We start from the raw sequence: 20,822 nt of genomic DNA, 5'->3' as shown, positions 1-20,822 counted from the left end.
GGCTGAGGTCACAGGTTAATCCTTATTGATTCGCTCCGCCGTCTCCATGCAGCCGCGCAGGACGACAGCAGAGGAGCGGCCCACTTTTAGAGCCGGCTATCTGGGTAGAACAAACATGGGATAAAAATCACTGTCGCCTTCAAGCGCACACATCCTACGTTGGCGGATGCTAAAGAGGGTACGGACAAGAAAATTGAGCATCATCTAATCTCTAAATAGGTAGTTAAACAGACTCTCCTTAGACGGACTGCAGATCGTGACCTTCTCAGCATCACAGAGATATGATCATGTTCATACCATCAAGTGCACTTGTTCTCATTATAAAAATCTATAGACAAGGGCAGGCATGTATTTCTAGAAAACTGATTTAACTTAAAAAAAAGAAAGAAAAAAAAACGCAGAGACGGAAGGAGATATATCATTTGAATGCTACCTACAAATCTGAAAATCACAGCAACCACTGACAGACCACCCGGAGAAACCCAAATAATACCTAAGCCAAGCTGTATTTATTAACAATCTCATCCCACAGGAGGACAGGTGAAATATTACATTAATATGAACAACTATTAATAATAAGCCCCCCTCCTCCTCCTGCTCTCCCCCAACTCTTACCCCATCACTCCTTCTCTCTCCATCTCTATCACCCCTCCATCCCCCCCGCCCTCTGTCTCTGCCTCTAATCCTATCATGCGGGCAATAAGTGTATGCACCATGAGCACATTTAATTTCTGCGGTTGGTTTTCAGCGAGCCCAGAGGTGAGCCTTAATAAGGATCAATGGCACTTTATCTGGGACAGCACCCACTTCACAGCATGCAAATTACACGGCAACCCTTAAAAAAAGAAATGGATTTAATTAAAAAATGTAGAACCACGGGCTCTGGAAATTCAATTAAAGGATTTATGCAAAGGTTGGCTAGCTTTTTGTGTTGCAGTTCCTGCTTATATAATGAGCTTTTCATATTAAAAATCAATAGGTAATCTGGGCTAGGGGATCGGCTGCTTATGTACATTTTTGAAATCAATTTGAAAAATAGTCCATCAGCTCTGTGTCACAACAAAGAGTGGAGGGGGTGTTGTATGTGCATGCATGTGTGTGCGTGTGCGTCTGTGCGTCAAGTTTGAGGGTCAGTGGTAAGAAAGCAGAGCTGCTAGCGGAGTGACACTGAGGTGATAGGTTTCATATTTCCCCCCCTCAGAGGGTGCAGACGCTCTAAAGAAAGAGTACAGGGTAAGTGGGAAGGGATGTCTCTCTGGTCAGGTCAGCTTCTGGTTCTTTGGTCTGTTCTGATCCCTTCCATTAGAGAGACAGCACTCTGGCAACGAGCGTCTAGTTGGTTCTGACCTGTGGCTCCAGGGTAATTTAGGCGAACCCCGACTCAGACTCAGTCCAGACTCTGGCATCAACCTGTTGGGGAGACGTCGTAATGGTCTCCCCGAGGCGTTCAGAAAAGGAGGAGCATAAGGCATTACTTTTTTTTTTTTTCCTTCTTTCTCCCTTTACAACCCTTGGATTGTGATAGAAAGATACACATGCATTTCAATAGGTTAGGACATTAGAAAGTTTTTTAATTTAGAAATACAATTCAAGATGTGAAACTCGTAATTTTGGTTCATTTTAATGATTATGGCTCACAGCTAATAAAAATCCAAACTCCAGTATTTCAAATTAAAAGAAGCAGTATAACACACACAACAAAAAGAAGGAATTATTAAGACAGAAATGTTATAATATGACCCTCTTTTCATGGACAGGACTGCTGACTTGACAGTTATCCAGAAGTTATTAAGAAATCAAAACAAAAAAAGTCTTAATTCAGTAAATGCAGAACTTGGGGAAAATGTTCAGCATTCTTGGAATGGAATCCCATTAATCCTCAGCAGAGCCACAGCCTGACCACTCCATGCCACAAAGGAGCCCTGACTAAGTATCGAGTGCCTATATACTGTAAAGCACATGGACTGATTGGGTGACATTTCTACATTAAATCTTGTTGTTGTTGCTGTTATTGTTGGTGTTATGCAATTAAAATTCTCTGAGAGTTTAAAATTTTCATAAGTTGAAACATTTACGAGACTGAATGTTTCTAATAAATACGAGTTCCACTTTTTGAATTGAAACAAAGAAATATAATTTCAATCATTTTCTAAATTCCTGAGAAGGACCTGTTTAGTATGTCAGAAACAAAAAGGGGTACAACCTCATTCTTGCAGTAACCGACAACTGAAAACAGGAACTTTGGAAGCAAAAAAGTTTGCTGAAAAATGACTGTTTTCCGCTTCGACGTCACCCATTTTCAGCAGGAAAATTGTTCGTGCCCCCTTCACACTCGTGTTGTATAACTACGCACAGGCACGAGGGATGAATGACTGACTGCGTACAGTAGCGGACTGTCAGCGTTTGATTGGTTCTTTATTGATCCAGACACGCTTTCCATCACATCAACTCATCCACAATAAACCATTTACACAGTTTCCCTGTGCAATGGACCGAATAACCAGGCCTCAGGCCATCTTTGTTCACCCACCCTGTGTGTGTGGGTGAGTGTGTGTGTGTGTGTGTCCGTGTGCGCGAGCGTGCGTGCGCACGTTTGTGGCTGTGTCTGTGTGTTTTCTTAATGAAATGGTATCTCCGTACACAATAATCCTGGTAACAGGATTGGGCAGAAACACACATGTCAATACAGCCAAATGGGATTGTATTCTTAAATCCAACAGTGCACCGTCACGTCTTTCACTCCTCATGGCCCTACCGCTGTCTCTAATATAAGGAGGTTTTCTCCTTACGTTCTGAAACAGCACAGCAGGAAACGTCTGGTAGGGATATCTTATTAATATTGGAACGTTCCTGAAAAGTGGTTCAAGCCATGGAAATCAGAGAAGATCATTCTGCGTGCGATTATGAAGCAATTCATTTCCACCACTGATGAGAAGCCAACACGGTGTTTCCAGCCAGGCTGGAAGCTGACCCCCTTCTGTGTAGCTCCTAATCATCCAAAAGGACTCTATTACAACAGCCTGGCAGCTCATCTAACCCTGCAGAGAAGAAGCGGAGGGGTGGTGGGAGACTGGGACCTCTGCTCCTCTTTGTTTCCACATGGCTGAGCAGAGCATGCATACTTACACCCAGGGAACCAAGGTGCACAGCAGACAGAGAATAGAGCATCTAACCTTATGTCTGTCTGCAGGAGGGAAACCGATACCGAAGCGCTTCATTGTACGTCTGTTATACAGTATGTTAATGCTGATGTCTCACTCGCAGGAGTCGTCTGAGGGTTTAACCCCTGAGGTGCAGTACTGAGCTCCTGATCACAGCCAGAAAGGCTCAGTGCAAGAGGCGCTGGTAAATCCCACATCTTCGACCCGAACCCCTCTTTCTCTAAGGCAGCCATGTCTGCTGGTGGCTGGTCAAAAGTTCAGTCCGTGCATATGTAAAAAGGTGGCTCGGAGCCCGAGGCAGGATCCTGGGTGGAAATAATCACACTAAAACACTAGGAAGCATAGGGACAAGGCAAGAGAGCGTTGATGAAACCAGCCCCTCAGGGACTGGCAGAGCTGCTCAGGTGTGTGCCCACAAATCCTTCCCCTTTCTCACTCGAACCATTATAACTGCATGATGAGATACTGAAGACACTGCCCACGCACATCTTCATGCTGCTCAGCATTATCTGCACCTATAGTTAAAGTATAGATTTGATGAGCGTGGGCTGAGGCCAGCTGCTCGAAGCCTGAGGGTACACTGATCACGAGGGAGCAATCAGTCAGTCAACAAAATGTCACAGGGTCAGTGATCCGGCACGACAGCATGGTGACAACCTCACAAAGGTTATAGCCCAACTAATAATTGCAACAGTCACAGAAATTCATTATGTGCTGTTTAAATGTGAGTCCAGACTTTTGGTTCAAAGTGCACAACATACTCCTGATCTCGCACTGCAGGATCAAACACAGTCCAGGCTATCACTGATTTTAATTTTTTTTTTTTTTTTTTTTTAATTTTGCCACGTCACAGTCTCCCAAATTTCAGTGTAGTTCAAACAGATCTAATGTGACCAGATAATTGTGAAGTAAACACGATAAAGATATACAACATTTTTTTAACTTCATTTCTCTTTGAAATATGTGAGTTAAGTTTAAGTATTTTAATTTAATACTTTAAAACTCAAACAACCATTTGTTGTTTCTGTGTTTCTGCTTCCTGACGAGAAAACCAAATTACAAAAACATGCACCGGACCCTCGGTGTTAAACATGGCAGTGGCAGTATCATGCTGCAGGAATGCAACGCAAAATGGCTGATCAGAGAAGAAGGGAAGACAAGGCTGAACACAGGGTGATACCAGAAGAAAAAAAGATATAGGCACCTCACGATTACATGTTGCTTTGTGTTGGTCTGTTACATAAAAGCACCATAAAACAGGTGGAAGTTTGAAATTGCAATGTCAAAACCTGTAGCAGCATCAATCAGAATCCACTGGGTTTAAATCAAAAATGAAAATGTCCCTTCTCTGTCTTGTTCTCGCAGGTTTCAATGCTCATACACACCCCCATTGCAGGCCAGATCTTTGCATACTGATAATAAACACAGCAAGCGGCACATGGAAAACTCCCACTCTAAACATGTTGAATTAAAAAAAAAAAAAAAATGGAAAAGGAAAGAAAAGAACAGAAGAAAAAGAAATGTTAAAGGCCTGGTCTCACAATCTCCGATAAGCAGATCAAGGCACAGGGAGGGGAACATGATGTTAGTGAGAGATAGTTTGGCTGATTAAAATGTCATGGCTCTTTATAGATGCCTTTCTCAACTCAGCAAAATGAAATCAGCTCTGTAGATCATAAGAAGAGTGGGCTGTGCTCTCTGCTAATAGATAACTTTCTTTCTCTTAAGATTCCAGAGTACAACTTGTATATTTTGGTCATATTTGAGCAAAATCAAAAAAACATTAACGTGAGTGGTTGAAGAGTTTATAAAAACAATTAATCGGAGAAGATGGCAGTGAGTCACCATGTCTCATCACCTTTATTACAATCAAATCAAATGCAGAGGACCACTCCGGGTGTCCCATTTATCTCACCACGGCTGTCTTCCTTCATGCGTGCCTATCTGTGTGGAGAAACTAAACTGTATATCTCTCCACCTGAGCTCCTATAAATCAAACCTGTGCTTTAAATGAGAGGCTGGTTATTTGCGCAAGAACACACATGGGGGCCCTGTGATTGTTTTTTTGGAGTCGACTTTCTGCTTATGTTTGCATCCCTGAACAATCTCCGTGGATCCCGCAAGCGTACGCAAGCAATTAAAGCGATACCATCTTCATATCCCTGCAACCAATAACTGAAATAATATCACTGTTTTATTAAGCCCTTAATGTGGGGGCAGAAGCAGTGAGGAGTGGGGTTTTAAGGAGGATACACTTTCAGGGGCCTTATCAAGCCCGAGATTTAAATAAGAGCAAATGTTCGGCTTAAGGGTGCGCCTGTGTATCTGCATGCGTGAGCCTGTGTGTGGCCTTTATCAGACATGGATTTTAGCTAATAGCTGTGTCAGCATACCAGAATTTAATTACTAGCTCCACCTTTGTCCTGTAATATTTACCAACATCTACACTTGGTTTAATTAACGAGACATAAGAAAAGCCACCGCCCCCGTTCTGGAGGAGAAAGAGAGAAAAAAGAAAAAAAAAAGGTTATGCTAATTACATCTGTGTGCATGAATCCAAAATGTCGGAGCACTTGTTTAACAAAGTTTGGGCACCCTTCAATTCACAGAGGACAGATTTTAAGGCTGAATCTATACGGAAATACCAACAAAAAAAAAAAAAAGAGCTGAAAGGGGAGGAGTGAAAAAGAGTGATTTACAATAAATATAGTCAAAGAAATGATCAGCTTGGCATTTGGTGCCGAGGAGCGGCTCCTCTCATCTCTCATCCCGTGTCAAAAGGCGGAGAGACGAATGACGGCCCGAGGCCCTGCGTCTGTCAAACATGATGGATCAGAACAACGCTTCACTAAAACTCCACCGCGCCGCCTTTCAACACGTCACATTTTCACTTCAGTGAAAACACCAAACTGATAAAGTATGAAGAACAGCTAATGGAAAGATGTAATTGTCAAAGTAAAGAATATATTAAAAGGCTGTGAAGCCTAAAGGGTACAGTGTTGGATGAATCACAGATCTGGATCTTATAAATCAAACACAAAGTGTTTGACGATGTTAACTCTGACACTTTCCGTCACCTCCTTCTCATAAAGAAAAAATTGTAAAGAAAACTGCCCCAAAAGTGCACACAAATCATACAAAGCTCTATACGAATGTGGGAACTCATAACTGTTTGACTAACCTCAGAAAACATTTCAGCGTTATTGGAGAAGGAAATCATCCAACATGTTCCAAATTTGAGGTTTAACATTTTTTTTCGAAATCTACCTTCCAAAAAGGCATGAAAACCTTGAGTAAAACAACAAAGATCTATAGTATCACAGCATCTACATAAAAAAATTAATTGAAATATGACACATGATCTAATTGATGTTATTTGCAACAAATAAGTACGTTTTCAACCATTTATCTGTTATCTATGCCCAGTAATTCTTGCGGGGTTGTGAGGGGACTAGTTCCCATCTCTGGGAATCATTGGGCGAGGCGCAGGGCACCCATCCATCACAGGACAAAAGCTCAATTTAATATGCCAAAAAAATACAACTTATGGATTATTACAGCTGTATATAATTACTTTATGTATATTTTTACCCAGGTAAAATGATTAGAGTTACTGCTATTATAGTTACAGTAATATTATTCACATTTATTTAATGTAAGCGATAGGGCTAGCTTGATTCACCAGATTCTGACGACATTCTTGGATTAGATATCGGGCTCAGGTCACCAATCCATCCAGTGATCCAGACAGCAGAGTGTTGCGATACCAGAGGTGATAGAAATATCACCAGAGGTGGACGTTTAGGCTTATAGTTTAAAAAATGTTGTAAATAAAATACACTTAGCAATCTCATAAAGAGATTGTTTTAAATGTTTAAATGTTTTAAAGGAGAAAATACAAGACTTTTGTTAAGTGCTGTGTGTAAACATTTAGGATAGTTGAAGTTATTTTGAATTGTTACAGGAATGGATCAAAATATTCTTCAGGTAGGTGCAAACACTTTGATCAGTCATGTCCTCGTTTCACCTTAAAGTTAAGAAAAACCGTCTTAATGTCAGTGGACAATATATCCAACCTTTAAGCTACCAATACCTACTTTGGACAGTTTTGTTTTGAGTTTACTATTCCTTACACCTCTGCTAAGGAAATGACACGTCAGCATTTTAAGGCACAATAATTGAGGAGTAAACTCCAGACATCTGCTGAGGAGCAGCAGGGAGTTTCGGTAGACAACAGGAGGGCTACCTGTGATTAAAAGAAGTTGAGCAATTTAATTTTACTGGACTTTTAACATCAGTAAAAGTTGGACTTGGAAACCTCGGTAGTCTGTTGGGAAGACTTTTGACACTAGGTTTTGTAATCTGTAAATTATACGGAGATTGCGGTTAGTGTTAGCAAGGTTAGTGGTGAATTATATTTAGAAAAAGTTGTTGAAACCTGTGTAGAACTGTACTTACATAATTAATGTGCTTTTATAGAAGAAAAAAATATATAAGCTGTATACCCAACAAAAGCCGTGTGGCATTTGTCGCATTAACATCGAACACTATGGCTCAAAAACCTTTTAATGTTTAAGTGAAATGCTCAGGATTTGACAAAATTCTTGTGAGTAGATATTAAGAGTTGTAAATTGGGATTTAAACCCAAAAATCCAGGATCGGAGCATCTCCAGTCATTGTTAATTTGTTTTCATCCCTGGACTTAGCAAAACTGGAGAATAAACAAGCAATACATTTATTTTTCAAGCAGAATATCCATCTTCCAGTTTAGTAAAGGAGTAAGTTGTGCATGCTAATACTAGCCTGTATGTCTAACTGCTGCCAACCTGCAACCCTCTCCTTACATACATGCTGATTAAAGCTTGTTAACTGCAGTTTTAAAACGATACCTTTATGACAGCAAGAGAACATATAAATTTTGTACATGATTACATGTATTTTACAACCTGAAATATTTCCAAGCAGCTTAATAAAGTAAGACGCTGTTCGAAATAATTGACAAGCTTTTCATTACTGAGTATTTGTAATCTATGCTTGCACACATGCATCAGCTTTACCTCAGTGTAAACCAAGACTAATATAGAACATTGAAGTTTGCCATAATATTTTCCTCCCATCCTAGTTTGTCCGGGTTGGTTTTCTTCTCAACTGAGCAGCTCTGTGGAAAAACTGCAATCTGTTTGTGCAACTCCAGATAAACAAAAGTCAAGCACTTGTGCTGTAGTTTCATTTTGGAGGCAATACTTCACCTCCTGCAACAGTTTCAGCTCTTTCCCTGAGCAGACAATGACCCTTCAAGGAGCGCTTGACCCAAAAACAAAACTCCCAGAAGCACAGGGGTCCAATAACTGCAACAACCATCCAAGTGAAGTGTCAATTTTCTGAGGGGGATCTAGTTTTACAGTTGCTTCTAAATTAAAGTTGTAATCTGATGAAATAAAGAACAGGTCCCTCTGGTATGGCAACTAGCAACTTCTCTGCGTCTCAAAACAAAACTGTGCTTTATGACATCATGTGTTCAACGTGTCTTTGCTTTCAACAAGTATTTACAAAGAAAATCAAATGGCAAATGTGGAAAAGCACTCATAGAAGGTTACCCAGGTGGGCAGGTGATATTGAAATCAAAACAATTTTGTTAGACACTTTTAGGAACAAGAATGCACAAATTATGACATACATTCACTGTTGTCTGGATGTTGTAGTTCATTAGATCTGGTGTCATCTAAGAGAACAGAACTTGAATAAACAGTAACAGGAGAAGGCGGAACAAACTGCAGCTCTATCTATGAAAGCCAACATCACAGCGGAGTGACTCATTTCCATCCGGTTCCTGTTCTTTTCCCAAAAGAGTGTGCCAAAAGAAATACATGCTCAGTCAGAACTGAGTCTAATCGCATGAAACTAATACACTGCAGTCCACTCAGCAGGCGTTTGTGCAGATTCATGGTGATCAAACACTTTCTGAGTCGTTTCCTTACCATAGACTTGGTGAACGGTCTGGCCAGAGTAAACAGAAAGGTCATCAGCCACCAGCTCTTATGAATGGAGGTGTACATCATGTTCCCAGGATGCAATGCGTTGGAGGTCACACCGTGAGGTGAAAGACGCCGGTGTAGCTCGTTGCTGAAGAGGATGTTGCAGAGCTTAGCCCGGTTGTAAGCCAGCATGGACCAGTACTCGTTCTTCGGAGGGGAGAGCACGGCCAGGTCCACCTTCCCACACGAGTCTAACAGGTCCGTGAACCTAGAAGACAGTTCACAGGAGAAGCGTGAGTGAGTCTGTGAAGGTTTTCTGACAGCAGATGCGTGGCGCTGGCTGCATACAAATCAAAGACGTGACATGATGTTCTTTAATTGCCTGCGACAGAGCTGTTAAACTCCAGATGTTTGACAAGGCTCCTTAAACATTACACTACTCATGTTATTATGCGCCGCATCACAATACTTGAGCACAAAAAAACTACACTCTGTGTGTTGTGTGCGTGTGTGTGTGTGTGTGTGTGTGTGTGTGTGTGTGTGTGTGTGTGTGTGTGTGTGTGTGCGTGTGTGCGTGTGTGTGTGTGTGTGTGTGTGTTTGAGAGAGAGTGAGCGGAGCTCGGCTCTGAACTGGAGGAACACACTCTACATATTAATCCAGTCATTAGAAAACAACCAATCAAAATGTCACCTGGGTTCCTTGTTGTGATTTTACAAGCTAGCCGCCTCTTGTTTACTGTCGCCTACCGCAACATCCTTGCTTGGCTAAATTACAACATCTGCAGGCTTTTCATTTCATGTGCAGCAACTTCATAACTACTTTAGCAAGTAGAGGTTGATAAATCAATTGCCTGAAAATGGCCTGTGTGTATTTTTTTTCCACTCTTTGTTTCATACAACGCAGTAAAATTGTGTCTAGTTGGAGCTAAATGAGACTTTTCAATCAAAGTCACAAAGTAAAGAAGTTTAAGTGAAAGTCATTTGCAGTCTACAGTATTTATGAAAGGTCTTTTTATGAAGAGAATTTTCATTACTTTCTAAACCAAGTGATGGGGTTGGCAATTGTAAAAACAAACATTAAAACGTTAATCTAAAAGAAAAAAAAGATAGGATAATCTTCAATGTTTATGAGAAAGCTTCAGAAAACATTAATTATTTCAGTTCTGATTTAAAGGAACTAAGTTTCTGCACATGTCAGGTTTTCAGCAATTGCATTTCAACTAATTTGGGTCAATGTGCGTATCCTCTACAGATATCTATACAAAATATATTTCTGTCTATTCCACCGGATGATGAAGGAAATTCTGATTCATTACTGAATATTTATTTGTATTCATAAGTTTGTATTTTGAAATTTTACAGATTTTTACCAGTTTGAACAGTGCCAGAAAATCCCACCTACATTTCTAGTCTTTCAATAAAGTACTAAGTATTTTATGATGAGAAATATCAAACAGTGTTTCTACATATAAAACCTAAGAGGTCTTACATAGAGGTTTCAGAAGAATCATTCTTAAGACGAGGGTCAATTAAAACTACAAGAAAGTGGTTCTCAAATTTTTATCACACTGTGTAAAAGTTTACAGTTTGTCAGACATTTTACAACAGCAGTACAACATCCTTTGATAATTTGTTGAGTTTTAGCAAATCAAGGCAATAAAAGAGACATGGCTATCTGTGGGAACAGAATAATTGGCCAAATCTTTTTTTACTGGATGTGCTGCTGCTTGCTTCAGTTCTCAACCTATTCGCCAGGTTTAATGTAATTGAACAACTTGGTTTCATTGGCTGTTGGTGCTCATCAGCTTTACACTAAGCAAATTGTGTAAATGCTAGCAGCTGCCACTGGAGAGACACGATTCACCACCAGTGGTTGTTCTGCCAGAGCATCATGGAGGTAAACAAAACCTGTATATGGTCAATTCCACAGTAAGCCCAAATGGTGAAAAGTGATAAACCACCCAACCATTACTTGAATGTCCATCTTTCCCAATCCTGTCTCTTACAGGTCAGTGATTTACCAGCATACAAGGAGCTTATGGAATACAATATGCTGCCAGGTCAGAGGTCGCACACTATCCATGAGGGGAAGCTAAATGAATAAACGGAAATCCAGCCTAAACTGTAAATAACACAAACAAAAATGGGAGCAACTTCAGTGGATGCAATATAGGTCTGGAATGAGGTGTACAGGAGAGAAGATGTGCGATGAGATATTGTCTAAATTTGCTCCTTCTTCTGGTCTAGTTCAGCGTGTAACCAACTCCCTCTGGTCCTGGCTAAGCCCCCTTTGAGGGAGTTAAATCCCCCGCTGATCATCAAGGAGAGGAAGGAAGGTGAAGATAATGCGTTAGGGAAGCAGAAACAGGAAGAGTGTATGTTACCAGGCCTGTCCTGACTTTAGAAATGCAGTGTCGTCCACACGCTGCATAAAATATCTTAAAGTTTTCAATAAAATGACAGTGGAACGATTATCTCACAGAATGTTAAAAAAAAAAAAATCCCACCTTTATTTTGAGTGGGTAAAATGTGCCACATTCAAAAAGAAGCAGCTTTATTGTTAAAAGCTTCATGACACACTCTGCTGTTCAACTCACTCACAGCCTGTCTATATAATTTAGGTCCATGGACGGAGATGACACAGGAAGAAGGATGTTTTAGTAAAACATTTATGTGCTGATTAGGACGTTTGTGTTGCATTAGTCTGCTGTAATAACTAACAATTTTTTTGACTTCCTAGAGCGTCTACCATTCATTTACTTAAAACATCCTGATATTTAAAAACATAAATAAATAAATGGGAATCATTGGGTGTTTCAGGTCTTTCAACATCATTCACCCTCTTCCAGGCGACCCAACCAGAGATGACACATATTCTTGGAGGAAAGTTTTCAACAGCTTTATGATTTTTGCTAAATTTGAAGCAGGTGTAGTTACTACACTGAAAAATGCTACATCGGCAGGACCTTATGAGAATTTCCCAGAGGTTCTGCACTTAAAATCTTGTGAAGTATGAAATATTCTACTGAAGAAGAACTTTGCCCTTGTTCTTGCCATTCACTCAACATCGCATGTATTCAGTCCAACAAAAGCTGTAAATACTCTCTTCGTGATGCATTTTCTTCCAGAAAGTTTCTTTGAATGCTATTTTTCTTAATTTTTCCAAGAATGCATCAAACTTTTGCTCCTGTCCTTTCATGCTTTGTAAAACGCAAGCCATACGAGAGCTCCTGTTACAGCAGATCTGATAGAATAACTGTATGTTTCTCAACTGCGCAGGTCACTCTGCAGAGCTCCAATCAATCACCGCTGGTCCGTCCGACTGGCTGAAACCAGAATCAATGCTGCACACAGAAAGAGAGCGACTCTGAAACACATGGCTCAGGGCTTGGGCTCACCGATCACTGCAAGACATCATGCTTGTCTACTGCACAGTTGTGGAGTCAAGTTGTTTAACATCGGGACGGATTTAAAGAACAATAGATGAGGGGAAAGTAGTGAGAAAGAGAGAGGGTGAGTCCGGGGGTCAGGCAGAAAAGAGCAGATACTTGATCAAAGTAAATTTTAGCTGATAAGTCCATCCATCAAGCTGATGATACGTTTGATTCGTAGTGACAGCATGGGGAAGGAAATGAGTTTCAGTGACTGAGGCTGTCATGTTTGACAATACACAGTAAGTCTTATCTGTCAAATTTGTCCTGAAAACTAGCCACTGTGGCGGTTATAACAGCAAGAGCAGAACTGAAGGGTTGGAGATTAGACAGGGTAGTTTTGGGAGATTACTGCTTAAACTTTATCAGTGAGACTTTTCTGCAGCTTTACTGTGAATGCTAAAAATGCTGTAAAATTCGGCAAGAGTGAAGTTTACTTTCCCTAAAGGCACCTTCGGTAATACTGGGAAATTAATTAGCTGAAAGTGTGCTTTATATTAATTTGACTGTACCTAATGATCATCCTACAATATCATGAAGTTCACAGGTAAGATATCCTTCTTACTCCTTACATGGTTTTCATGTTTTTTCTCATATTTCAACAGGAGAGTATAAATACATGTTAAAGAAAAAAAATTATATTTCTCCTGCTCCAATGAGAAAAGAAACAAAGGGTGTCTGAATCTGATCCCAGGTGCGATTCCCACCACAACCATTCTCCAATAAAACAGAGCGGTCAGCAGTGTCAAATGCTGCCCTTAGATCTAATATCTAAGGGCAGAAGTGTGATCATTGTCTGTGTTTACCAACCGCGCTTTTACCTGTGTGACTCTGAGGATACGACTACGACTCTGGCAGGAGCTGAACGACGCAGGACGTCCTGAAGACACTGCACAAGGAGGAAGTGACCAAGATGGCAGATCTGGAAGGTGGACTCAAGGCCATCTTCTGTCAGACTCCAGGGCTGAGTGCACACGGCAGCGTTGCACACCAGAATATGCAGGGGACTGTGGCGAAAGAAACAATTTGAATTGGTTACAGAGACAAAAAAAAAAAGGCACAGCATAGATTAGAATAAGCTGATACACGTACAAGTTATGAGTATGAAAAAGAACGATTAGCACAGTACAAGATAAAGTAAGAATAGTAAGAGAACTAGAAACAGAAAGAAGAAATGTATCCTTTCTGATAAAGGTACATATTTTGTCATGTTTATAACTTTTCTGTTCAAATGTGTTCCTGTTTGTAATTGCTGATAGCAAAACATTATTTCCACGTCCAGAGTTACTTTAAAAAAAGTAGGAAGGAACAAAAATAACCACAAGACGCTTGAGAATGCAGCCAAAGTAGCCAAATAAAGACGATGCCAGATACAGAGACCCGACTCTCAGATCAGCGGGTGGTGAAATATTTTTGATGCGTTTACTTTTATAAATCTTAAGCACCTTTTCTATGTGGCACGATCTTCAAGGAATGTAGGAATGCTGACTCAGTCTATTTTCTGTGTTAACAATAACCAGCTCAAATCCACTCGATATTTTATTTAAAGGTTGTTGTTTTTTTTGTCAAGAAAACAACTTATTTCCTGTTTACCTCAATAGAAAGTCACATCCTGTTATTCCACATATTCCTATTCCATACATGGTAGCGTGGTTTACTTTTAAAGAGGCGTGGCTTCAAAAACACTTTTTTGTGTCTGAAAAATGTTTTTTTTAAATATTACGTGTTCTTTGAATGCTACTTGTGTTGTATTTATTTCACACATTTAAGATTGTTTTAAGTTTGTGGGCTCAAAAATATGAAATTTGCCCATTAGAGAAGGTTTTATTGGTCTGCAGCGGCGCATCATTATCAATGATAGGTTTATGCAGAGGTTTCTAGTGAGTCTCCCCATGGCTACACAATTACTGTAGATACCGACTCCAGCTGGCCGGATTCCAAGAGCAGCTACGAACGGAAACTGATTCTTCGATCATTTAAAACACACTCGTGATGGAAGTAAAGCGTTTCAACACAACATCTGCACAGCTACCGTGAGAAACCAGATCCACCAGCACATCGACTCTAGAAGACTAAGCAGATAAAAAAGCCAAGGGCTCTCTGAAGTTGTGATATTTAAAGCAGCTGATTTTATTCAGCGGCCCACATGTGCTTTGGATTTCCGTTGAGTGGGCGAGCAGATCCACCTCCTCGTGTGGCAGAGAAAGGGGATTGGTCAAGGTAGTGAGAGATCCTTGTCGGTGACAGTGACGCTCCAACGAGCTCAAAAGGCACAGTAACACAGGCGAACAATCCAAACACACCCCACCAATTTTTAATTTCTTCCATTAGAATTAATTATGAGGCCGAAGGCAATTTGTGTACCCTGTGTTTAAGACTGCCTACTGGATTAATTAAAAACTGGATGCTGGAAAATTAATGTGTGAATTGTTATGCCTTTCTATAATGAGCCATCCCATGCTATTACATAGTACTATACTGTACAATCACCTTCAGGCCTCTGAACACACTAGGTTCATTAAAGAGCACAAACCTAGGCAGGAGTCAACTTAGAGAATGCCAACCTCAGCACATATTCAACACACCAGCAGTGAGACATTTTAAGCTTTTACCCAAAATACAGCAAGCCAAAGAAGTCTACAACTAAACTGTTTTGAGCCACAACACACAAGTAAATGCAGTGCCTTGGAAAAGTATTCACACCCAATGAAATTTTCAACATTTTCTAGTGCAAAGTTTGCCTCATTTCATAGGAATTTTATGTTATAAATAGAGCAACACAAAGCAGTGCAAATCTGTAAAGTGAACAACAATTAATTAATACGTGTTTTTCAAGACAGATTTCAAACACAATTCTAAAAAATGAGGCGTCCATCGTTATTCAGATCCCCTCATTCAACACTTCATAGAACCTCTTTTTGCTGCAGTTACAGCTGAATTTCTGTCAGCTGTGCACTTCTAGATACTGAGGTTTTATTCCGTTCTTATTTGCAAAATAAGCTAATAATCAGTCAGATTTTTTAAAGTCTCAGCAGAGGTACTCAACTGGATCTATTTCTGGACTTTGACTGGGCCATGCTTTGATCTAAACCAGAGATATTCAGCCTGCAGCTCTGGAGCTACAAGTTGATCTTTGGATCTTCCACAGAGGTTCTTCATAACTTCGGCTAACAATCACGTATGGTACCATTTATTGTAAAAAAAAATTATTGTCATGTTAATTTTTTTTTTATAGTTGTCACAATAAATTTCACTTAATGTTTAAAAAAAGTATTAAAATGTTAATATTACTATTTTCTCCTTTGTTTTTTTCCAGAGGAGCATTAGAAAATATCAGTAAATTTAGTCTCTATGTGAAACTTAATGATATAAATCACATTTCTTTAAGCATGTGGCATCCTGAAGAAACTGGTTTAAAAAATAATCAATTAATGCTTTTATATGTAGACTTAATTAGAAATTAAGGTTTTTAGCTGAATGATTCTAAAAGTGCCTTTAATATTTCCTTAGATCCATTTATCTTTTAATTAGGTAGAAAAGAGTGTTATTTTTGCATTTTTCTATGGTTTTTTTTAGTATTTATTTATTTTAAAACATAAAAAGACAAACAAAATTGTGGATCCTTAAAAGTGACCAAAATCTCCTGAAGTGGATATTCATCAAAAATAATGAGTTGTCTTTATTGAAAAGATCATGTTGAATTTTCAGCTGTAGGCGAGTTTTATTTAGCTGGACGGAGAGCAACAAAGTGAGGGCCGATGTATGTTACTTGTGGCGCACCAGAAATGGAAATAATTTAACAAAATCTTCTCTTTTTTGCCACGCTTCCATTTCTGCTTTACATGACCAACAATTGTTTTGAAAACAGATTCTCCCACCTTAGCTGTGGACCTCTATGGGTTCTCCAGAGATTCATGGGTTTAATAGCTGCTCCAGGCAAGAACAAACGGGCATTTAAATCTTGGTAAGTTGGTATTTTTTGATGATTCCTTGTATGTCATTTGTTCTTTAAAGGTTGCTAATAAAAATCCACAGCCTTAGTATTTACACTGAGATTAGTTCCACTGGGTTTTATTTTCAGGTATCAGGCTTTAGGGGACTGGATAAAAATGTATTCAGTCTTTGTGTCGGATTTTGAAAACTATCATATTCCATCTACTTCACGGTTGTGCTCTAACAAATAAAACACAGTTCAGTACAACACGCTGAAGTCTATATGGGTTTACAAAATGTGAGTTGAAGGGCTACGAATGCTTAATGCTGCAGATAAAACGAAACAGAGCAGTAGAAACTTGCGGCGATTTCAAGGTCTAGTGAGAAAATGCTATTTGCTTAAAAGATGGCAAATTAAATTTGTTGCTTTTGACTTGACGTTTCCTTGTCTAACAGAGTATGAAGTGCATCATCATTGTGCAAAACAAGGCAAAATGCTTGGCTCGGTCCCCAGTGTGCTCACAAGGGGCTTCACACTAACGCCACGGGCTTGAACTCCTGACCCACGTTTTCAACCCCTCACTAAAGCGTTTACTGTAAACTAATCCTTTTTCCCAGCAACACCTCTTAGGAATTAAATGTTGTGACCTTGTTCTGCAAAGACAAAGGGACAAAACAGAGTCTGTCACTCAGAGAAGATCACAAATTTCTAATCAAAAACTCGCATAACCAACTTTTCTCTTGGAGAGCTTCCCCCCACACACAGAGCTTAAATGTGGCTCTGGTGAGTCTGCTTGTAATGTAAAAGGCCTGTTAATTCAACTGCCCACCAGTTAGTCCCTCTCTCATAAGCGCAGGTCTAATGAATGTCTTTAATAGGCCTATCGCCGCATACCACAGTCCCTCTCTCCACATTAAGACTTCACAGCACACCATGCGCCGCGGTGCAATCTCAGCGCTGGTCAAACGAGGGTGTTAACTACCAAACGGGGACACATACGTTTATATATTTACTTTAAATAACCCCCGCGGGTGTGACCCCTGACCTCCTCGGTAATGTAGGCCAGCAGGAAGAGATTGCCTGTGTGAGTAAGGTTTGGACAAGCAGTCATTAACACTGGACTTTATTGAAATGAGGAAAACTGGAAACACACACAAAGTAGAGACTCTTTCTGACCCATATTTCTCCCCAAGAACCAGAAGTTAATGTTTATGGAGTAAGGAAAATTATTGGCCAAAGGACAGGAGATGTAATTGCAACCGTTTCATACCCTTTGAACCTTCTTAATGTATTTTCTTTATTTTACTGGAATGTTATGTTATCAGCCAGCAAAATGTAATGTGTGTATTTTTATTTCATCCCATTTGAATCCTTAAGTCTTAAATTAAACAAAAGGGCAATCAAATGCCTGCAAAGGTCACACATACAGCTCTGGAAGAAATTAAAGAGACCACTGCAAAATGATCAGTTTTCTGATTTCACTTTTTATAGTGTATGTTTGAAAAAAATTAACATTGTTCTTTTATTCTATGAACTACTGACATGTCTCCGAAATTCAAAGCAAAAACTTAGTATTTATTTGCAGAAAATGAGAAATGGTCAAAATAACGAGAACGATGCAGTGCTTTTAGAAATCAAATAATGCAAAGAAGCCAAGTTAATATTAATTTAGACATAACAATACTAATGTTTTAACTCAGGAAGAGTTCAGAAATCAATATTTGGTGGAGTAGCCATGAGGTTTTCAGTGCAGTTCAGTGTTCAAAAAAATGTATCCACAGTTGTGTCATAAACAGACTCCACCCGTTTGTAATTTAACCTCAAAAATATGTATAGATATTCTGAGAAGGCCTCACGGGTTTGTAGCACATTGGTGAACAAACAGCATCATGAACACAGATGACAGGTCAATGTGTAATGTGTTGACATTACACATTGAGGAATTACACATTGAGGGCTGAATAAAAGTCAACACTTTTCAATATTTTCATTGTTAAAAAAAAGAATAACTGTACATCCTTTTTTGTTCTCTTAATAATGCACTGCTGTGTTGGTCAATAATATAGAATCCCCAAAAAATCCATTTGAGCTTTCAAGCAGTATGGAAACTTTTTCAAGGCATCAAAACTAAAAGTAGAGAAAGTTAATGCAGGTGAGCACACAGCTTGTGTTAATTACGAGCCGCTCGGCAGAAGTTGTGCTAAGCGTTTATGTCAGCAGCGTCCTTCATCAATTACATCCCAATGAAATCGCACTGCATTCAACAATATCAATATCCAGGTAATTTCATTTCAAAGGACAGGCAATTAAAGCAGAATTGGGGTCAATGGAACACAAAGCAGCATGAAAGCCACTGACTGGAGCACTTAAAAGCAAGAGAGTGAGAAACGAGGCAACGCAAAGAAAAAGACTCTGATTGCATTTCACCTGTCAATGACACGCTGCAGGAGCATTACTGTGCGCTTGTGTCCGCATGCAAACAGTGCGCGCACAGTTGTCTGAGCGCGCATGCATGCTCACGCATGTGGCCACTGCGTTTGCGGGGCTCCGCCGTGTGTTATGCCTGAAGACATACGTGCAGTAATAGAGTGTTGGTGGAGTCAGACAGCTGCCCAGTGCCATTCACAGCTCAGAGCTCCCAGCCTCCACTCTGCTCTGTTCGCCTTCTGATGAGAATTAATGTACTCTGACGTCCCCTGGGAGTCCCCCGCTACCCACCTCCCCTCTAACAGCACGGCTAATGAAGAAATACAACCTTGCCAAAATACTGAGGTAAAGAGAGACTGAGAGACAACACGAGAAACAGAAAAGAGAGAAAACTGGCAGCAGACAGATAATTTGTACACAGCGAAATGAGAGGGACAATAGCAAATGTATGAATTAAGCTGTTATAGGGAGATGCAAATACATTTTTTAAGAAGTTGGAATAAAAGTATATGACACAGATCGAAGAACGCAACCGTGGAGTTTGGCCGTGACCCAAGACGCGTGCCCTGGACGGCCATACCCTGCCCCAGGGCTGCTACGGGCGATGGCTGCCCTGCCTCTCCCCAAGGGGCTCCCTTGACACCAATAGCCCTTCCCCGACACGCAAACACACACACACAAACACACACTCTTCCATCCTACTGAGACCTGCAGGTGGATGAGCAGCACAGACAACTGTATTCACGACCCCAAAATAGCAACGGAACGCCTGCTTGCCGGATGTGAGACGCAAGGCGTAAAAGCTGACCATGACAAATTGAGCGATGGGAAGCATTCAACCAATGTCAAGTAATTTGACACAAATACACACACTCACTCTTGGGGTTATGTCCATATGGTGTCTATCAGTAAAGTTCAGGATGTCCCTTAAGTACGCCGGATTTAGATACACTGTTTATGTCCTTAATACATTAGAATGGATTAGTTATTCCTCTAAGTCCAGAATTACTGAGGAAAAACTTCTAAATCTGATTTGCTGGAGTTTGAACCACAGTTCTGATCTACTGCAATGATTTGGGTCCAAATGTCAGCAAAAATCAGACCCTAAAATAACAGAACTGAATAAAGAAATTATGAATAGTTTTGTACACAAGTACTGTTACTCCTTGAACTTTCTCATATTTTCTTAAATTTAACTTTAATTAATTATATTGAGATTTTGTGATAGACTAGCAAAGTGTCGCCCCGAAACATGAAGTTGAATCAAATTGTCACATTGTTTTTTGCAAGTTTTTTTTTCTTTTTCAAAATTAAAATATAAAATTTACATTCAACCCCTTTCACCCTGACACCTCTAAATACAATTCAAAGCAATGAAGACAGGTTTATAAAACAATATTCAAAGCTTGAACAATTCAGAGAGCTTTGTTCAACCCATCATCACCTGGGAGAATGGATGGAGCTAGAAACAGGATAATCTTTAAAGAGACCAGTAAAAGACTTTTTCTTCCACCTCACAATCACAATGGTTCATTGTGTTCAGGTATCACTTAAAATACACAGAGATGTGTAGTTGTAAAGTAGTAAAATGTGAAAAGCTTAACAGATATAAATACTTTTGCAAGGCAAAGCATCTAAAACTTTGCAAGAATATGAAGATTTTTCTAAGTACAGAAACAAACAAGTATGTTTATACTCACAGCTTCTTGGCCTTGAAAGATTCTGCAAACTCCCTGACGCTGCGCAGAGAAGCCAGGTTGCACATCATGGCCTCCACTCTTGCTTTGTGCTGTTGAGAGAAAAACATATACATGATTGCAAAAGAAAAGAGAAAGAAAAAATACAACAGAATGTTTCAAAAGATTCATTTTCTCATTACTGTCAATGTAAAAGT

The 20,822-nt window shown here is 39.8% G+C and overlaps 1 protein-coding gene across 1 annotated transcript in view; it reads right to left on the bottom strand.

The window, feature by feature from the left end:
- Window positions 1-20,822, bottom strand: part of wwox (WW domain containing oxidoreductase) — a 153,800-nt gene that overhangs the window by 91,031 nt on the left and 41,947 nt on the right. Inside the window, exons 6-8 of the mRNA XM_008411349.3 lie at window positions 20,629-20,717; window positions 13,389-13,574; window positions 9,140-9,404 (exon numbers count right to left, since the gene is read on the bottom strand). Coding sequence (XP_008409571.1) covers window positions 9,140-9,404; window positions 13,389-13,574; window positions 20,629-20,717 — 540 coding nt within the window. The remainder of the gene's footprint in view (window positions 1-9,139; window positions 9,405-13,388; window positions 13,575-20,628; window positions 20,718-20,822) is intronic.

The sequence above is a fragment of the Poecilia reticulata genome, chromosome 6 (assembly GCF_904066995.2).
Source record: "Poecilia reticulata chromosome 6, P_reticulata-male-v2, whole genome shotgun sequence".
Taxonomy (NCBI): domain Eukaryota; kingdom Metazoa; phylum Chordata; class Actinopteri; order Cyprinodontiformes; family Poeciliidae; genus Poecilia; species Poecilia reticulata.
Note: the sequence above shows the minus strand (reverse complement) of the source record. Positions and strands in the feature narration are given on the sequence as shown.